Consider the following 6,323-nt stretch of genomic DNA (forward strand, 5'->3'; position numbering starts at 1 on the left):
GTAATGGAATTTGACCAATTAAAACAAAGTTCACTAAATTTGAGATTGGTTTTCTTTCTTCTAATTGGTTAAATCCCAATTCAATCTCAATCTCAATCTTTAGTCTGATACGGGCTTAAGAGTAATCTCGTCGGTGGGGCAATTGTACATACGTATGTATGTACCCTAATTTAGCCACAAAGAACAAACCTTACACATATATGTATGTACGAACGTACTCCAACTTTGGCAGGCCTACCAGGGGCCGATCAACTTCCTTGGCGATGCTGCATCGTCAAGCAGACTGGCGGATTGTTTTTGCGCGGCGGCAGTCGTGAAATTCGGGCGTGAGGCATGTCGCATTTGTGACGATCGACGACAATTACGTGGTAGAAAAGATCTCGCCTCCGGGATGGGCGACAATTTTTGGGAGCCCCTTGCCGAGATCTACATCGCGGATCGGGAGTCCACCGATCCCGATGATTACATTTACTGTCTTTGTAGCCGAATATTTATCCGGTAAGTGCACCCAGTCGCACTCTTCCGTTTCATTTCCACGGTGTCGCGAGAATGAAATGTCCAGTATATATCGCATTCGTCAGGCATGCGAAACGTTATAAAGAATTAACGCGCTTATTGATCAGCGTCGGTATTAAGCATGATTTAACCTTGACACCCACTCGTCCATCGCGAGTGGGTCGCGATGAATTTTGTTTGGTAAACTACAAATTTTTCGTCATTTCGTCGTTTTACTTGAAAAATAATTTAAATTCCTAAATCAATAAAACACCAGTTTTCTAATTAAGAAGACAGTAGCATCTGGCATCAAGTATATACACATATGTGTATGTATATAGAAATATAATCTCGTGGAAGGCACTAACTCTTACCGGAATGATTTTTTTAGGTGTAATTTAGCAGTGATTACTTATATTTTCTTATAAACCCTTTTTCCTCTATAATACAGCATATGGTCGCTGATTTATCGAGATTTTGAACTCGTTAGAAAACAGACTTACAAAATGTAGAAATTTTAATTACACAGCTTATTTTTATTTGAATGATATGAAAAGATGGCAGTTTAACAGGAACTTTGGAAACAGATACTCTTATTAATCATTTGTATCAATTTATAATTCTTGTGAATAAAAACAAAATAATAATCTGATCTGATGTTTGTTAACAGAATGAAGTTGATTGATATAGAATCAAATAATATGAGAAAGTTAAGTTTGAAACCTAAGTTTAGAGTAGAATAAAATTTTTGTTTTTGTTTGTGAATTTTTATACACGCTTAGAAATTAATGTTTTTATGTCTTTTAAGAATTAATGTTGTGTGTTTTGTGTTGTTTAGAATTATGAGACTTGTGCTTCTATACCTTATTCTTTCTAGGAATCCTGAGGTTTATACTGTCTTAGCTTCAGAAGATGCCAGCGAAGGGGAAGATGCCGATGGGGATTATGTGGGAGAGATGCTGGATCTTTCCAAGGGATCTGGAGTAGAGACACAATCCATAGAAAAGCACGATGTACGACATGTTTATATCATTTCTAACAATTTTTATATGAAGTATATAGCTAGTTGACGGTCTATTATTTTTACGCCATTAAATTACTCATTTGTTCTTTAATACAGGAAGAACCAGTAAGCTGTTATTGCAGTGCTTCTCACACAGATAACAATTATTCTACGGACGAACATGATTCCGTACGCGATTCGGCTCATTGGCCCACTGCACATTCCTTAACCCAGAAATTAGGTCTGCACCAGTCAGATTCTGGTGCAGATTTATCTGAATATCACGATCAGCATGAGGCAAAAAGTATACAGAATCTCGTAGCATCCTATGGAAAAACTTTCCAAACTATAGAAACTGAAGTTGAAAACAGTTGCGAAAATGTTGATATGTTAACTGAGTATAAACATGTATCAGGTAATTGTCGTTATTAAAGGTCTCAGAGAGATCGTCTTAATTCATTCCGAATTTTAATGTGTAGACAGATGGTGATTTTACATTTTTATTTTTTTTATTTTTTCATTAGGTGACAAGGAACCAGTGGTACAGAATTTATCAGACAGTACCGCTATATTAAATACTGAAGGACACAACAAAGATCTCATTACACAATATGATTATAACACTTACGCTTATCCCTATTCTGTAGATTATGGCAGTAATAAGAGTGCAATGGACATAGCGTGGGACAAGTTTTGGGCTAAACACGGAGAGCAATTAATCTGGGCATCCTGGATCGGAAAATATGCGGATTACATCAATCCTGATTATTTTCAAAATAATGTGCGCACAACGGAAGACGAAAAGCCACAGGATGCAGAGATTAATGAAGTAGCGATAGAAAGATATTTTGAGCAAAATACGTGTTTCCCATCGCAAGCGCACAAGAATTGCGAACTTGTACGTTCTAACTTTGCAGGAATTTTCAATAAGAGTTATTCGAGTGACAGTGAACTAAAGCCAGCAGCAATATCTTCTTCGAATACTAGCTTCTCATTCGAGCAAGTAAGCAGACAAGAAATAAATGATAAAGATGCAGACGAAAATAGAAAGAAAATTCTTAATTTCGAGATCTCGCCGGAAGACGGCGACGGTTGGAATCCGTTAAGCCCACTTAGCATAGAAGAAAATTATAATCACCCTTCTAATGCAGAAGATGAAAGGCTATTAATGAGATGCGACTCCGTTAATGGTTCGATAACGAAAACGAATGCAACTTCCGATTCCATGACTAACGTTACCAAAATGACGTTAACTAGTTCGAGTTGTGATTCCAATTCTGTTCATTCGTCTAGTCTCGTCACTTCCGTTACAAGCTCCATAGAAAGCAGCATGACTAGTAGTTCCGATCAAGAAAACGAATTTTCAGTAGAAGACAACGACAAATATTGGCAGCAATTATGGAAGGAGAATTTTGAAACACAATATCAAAAACAGTACGAATTATTCATAGAAAATTATAAAAAGGAGCACAATATAGATTATAATCAATTGTATTTTAACACGTTGAATGAACCATGTGATGATTCGTTGAACGAACCACGTGATTCCATTATACTTCAACAAAACGAGGAAGCAGCGAAGCTACAGTATCAAGAGGATAAAAACGAAGAGTTTTTAAAGATTGACACCTGTGAAGATCAAAGAGACGAGAGCATGGATCTCGTAGAAATTGATTTAACTACACCAAGTAAAGTAAATTCCGGAAATAGAAACTCACGGAAGAACAACACGAATTCAAAATCCAAGCTGAGGACGCAGAGGTTGATTATGGATTCAGTGGGCATGCTTATGAAGAACTTAACGATAAAGATGGAAGAGGATAAACCGACTGACGTTGTTAAGGAAGAAGAAATGCACGAAGAGCAGCAACAGGCTCAAGATTCGATGGTTACTGAAACCAAAATGGAAATAATGGCTTCCAGTAGCAATTTTAACAATAGTCATCAACAAAAGTCTTCTGATGGAGGGGATGAATTTCACGAAGAGGTTCAAGAAATTTACGGACAAAGGTAAATAGTATAATAATAATAATGATATAGTATTAGCAACGATTATCATTTGCTCGTCATTAATTAGATGACCTTCTGTTGTAGTACTCAAAGTTAATCAAAGTACAAGTATAGTGTATGAATAAAATTTCTTATTCTTATTTTCTTTTTTTTTATTTAGTCACGAGGCTAATTGTAACGATAGTGAAGATGGTTTAGAAACCGTGAAAAAGGCCTTTTCATTAATGGGTTATGCCAACTTTATTGAGAATGAAAGCCAAAGAAAATTGCAAGGCGAAGTTGTTTATCGGAAACGCAATATCAGACGGCAAAGTTTTCAATTGATGGCAGAACATAAACGGAAAACTAAATATAAAAATACTCTTGATGCGGAAACGATCATCAAATATACAAAGGTAACATTTACTTAATATATTAGATTTGTTGCTTTCATATAAAATAAGTTTTTAGTTCTTTGTTGTTTATTTTTAAATACTTAAATTTCGAATTGCATTACTGCGTGTGTGTCAAAACAGAAAGAGAGATGATGCGCCCTATAGTTTCATAAATATTTAGTTTGATTTTATATTCAAGTAATCAGATTTGTGTTTTTTGTAGCTAATTCTATAATTTTTACTTTTAAAATTGAATATATGTTAAATGTTAGACAAAGAAGGATAAAAGAGATAAAACATATTTAAAAAATCTATTGTTAATTAAAAAAAGAAATAATTATTAATGTGTTTTTCTCAAAAAATTAAAAAAATGTTGACATGTTTTTTGTAGCTACAGTTATAATTTTTGTATTTTAAATAAAATAGATACATAAAATTATTAGGAAAGCAAGAGGAAAAATAATAATAAACAGTACAAAAAGTTTATTTGTAAACGAATCGAACTTTATAGTTCTGTAATTATACAACTTACAACTAAAAGCATTGCATATAAAAACCTTTATTATTCTAATATTTGATTTGTTCTTTATAATTACTATCGAAAATATTTTAGTTATTATAGAATTATAGAGTTATTATAGAATTAATATATTTTACTTATTTTAGCTATCAAACTTTTGCATTTTTCATCTTTCTTTCCAATGTCTAATTGTGCGCCTATTTCCCTTGTGCAGAAAGTGCAGAAGTGCAACATAGTGCATGTATAAAGAACAGTTGCATTGTCTCATATTGTGAGGTTAATATTTGGATATGACTCATATTGTGAGGTTAATATTTCGTATGCCGTCTTCTGCTAAAGCAAATTTTTCAAGCGTATCGATTGGTTACAAAATAAAGGATTTTTAAAAACTCGAGAACTTCTCTATCTTGTAGCCAATTAGCACGCTAGAAAAATTCCTCGTACGACGAATTGAAATACTAGCTTAAGTCCCGAAACACAATAGATATAATAAGCCGTAAGCCGTAAGAAATTAACCAATCATAATCCATTATTCTCTTCAAATTCAATAGCAATTGGTTCATTCTTACGGCTTAAGGCTTACAACACTTGTGTTTCGGGACTAAATCATTCTCGTTTCCACATGCGTCTACACGTGTGGGTTTGTAGGGAAGCGAAAAGGAAAGAAAAGAAAAAGCGTAGGTCGTGTCATCCGAGTTGCGTTCAAAAACGTTATCCGAGTGTATCCCCGTGTATCACTTTATCCTTCTTATTCTTCGAATATCCATCGAACGAGGATAAAATTATTAAAATTATACAGTATACACGAGGCCGACCGAATGACGTTTTTGAACGCAGCACCACTGTGGATCCGTGTCGTTCTTTCGATCGTCAGATTTTTAACGTATCGTTGTTTTCCGATTATAGACAAACAAGTATTTGTCGTGCAATCCAGCATCGATTTCGGCGGAAACCGATGCACAGTCTAATGACAAAGGTTCCTACGCAAAGGCACAAGCTGCATTCACGTCAAGTTCCGATGATGAAGATAGTGTAAAGATGATGCAAAGAAAGAAGAGAAGGAAGCAATTTAAGAGGTTAAATAAAATCCTTCCGAGGGAGATAGCCAACGATTATAGGCTGTGGAAGTATTACATCAAACGATTTGGCCTTTTCAGCAGATATGAAGATGGTATCAAGTTGGATCGAGGTATGTATATGTGTTCCCGTGTATTTCTCAAAATGATAGATTTTATACATGTGTAAAGTGATAATCTGTATATCTCTTGCAGAGAGTTGGTTTTCTGTGACACCGGAAGAAATAGCTAAGGATATAGCAGAGAGATGTAGGTGTGACACAATTATTGATGCATTTTGTGGCGCAGGCAGCAACACTATTCAGTTTGCATTTACATGTGAAAGAGGTATGTCTAATCTGTTGTACAAAATACTTTTATCTATTGGACAAAATGTACATTTAACTGATTGTATTTTGCAGTGATTGCCATAGACATTGATCCTAATAAAATTAAGATTGCTCGGCATAATGCAGGAATTTATGGTGTGGACGATAGGATAGAATTTATTACTGGAGATTTCATGCAATTAGCACCACAGTTGGTTGCCGATGTCGTGTTTTTGAGTCCGCCGTGGGGCGGACCTGACTACATAAAGAGAAAAGTATTTGATCTCGAAAGTATTATGCCTCCCGTTGGTGGAAGAAGGATATTTGAAGCAGCAAGAAGAATCACGCAACATGTGGCCTATTATCTTCCTAGAAATTCAGACCCTCTGCAGGTAAACAATATTCTTACAATATTTAAATTATTGTAATATTTAAGAAATTAAATTGCAATTTGTTACAATTAATATACTGTATATTATATATATATATATATATATATATATATATATATAGATCTCTCTCTCTCTCTCTCTCTCT

The 6,323-nt window shown here is 34.7% G+C and overlaps 1 protein-coding gene across 1 annotated transcript in view; it reads left to right on the forward strand.

Annotated features, from left to right (window-relative positions):
- The first annotated feature begins 221 nt into the window (after positions 1-221).
- Positions 222-6,323, forward strand: part of LOC105454351 (trimethylguanosine synthase) — a 6,541-nt gene continuing 439 nt past the window's right edge. Inside the window, exons 1-8 of the mRNA XM_011696913.1 lie at positions 222-498; positions 1,373-1,508; positions 1,616-1,913; positions 2,023-3,508; positions 3,669-3,903; positions 5,309-5,591; positions 5,674-5,805; positions 5,880-6,178. Coding sequence (XP_011695215.1) covers positions 392-498; positions 1,373-1,508; positions 1,616-1,913; positions 2,023-3,508; positions 3,669-3,903; positions 5,309-5,591; positions 5,674-5,805; positions 5,880-6,178 — 2,976 coding nt within the window. The 5' untranslated portion in view covers positions 222-391. The remainder of the gene's footprint in view (positions 499-1,372; positions 1,509-1,615; positions 1,914-2,022; positions 3,509-3,668; positions 3,904-5,308; positions 5,592-5,673; positions 5,806-5,879; positions 6,179-6,323) is intronic.

Source organism: Wasmannia auropunctata, unplaced genomic scaffold (assembly GCF_000956235.1).
Source record: "Wasmannia auropunctata unplaced genomic scaffold, wasmannia.A_1.0 LD335986.1, whole genome shotgun sequence".
Classification (NCBI taxonomy): Eukaryota; Metazoa; Arthropoda; class Insecta; order Hymenoptera; family Formicidae; genus Wasmannia; species Wasmannia auropunctata.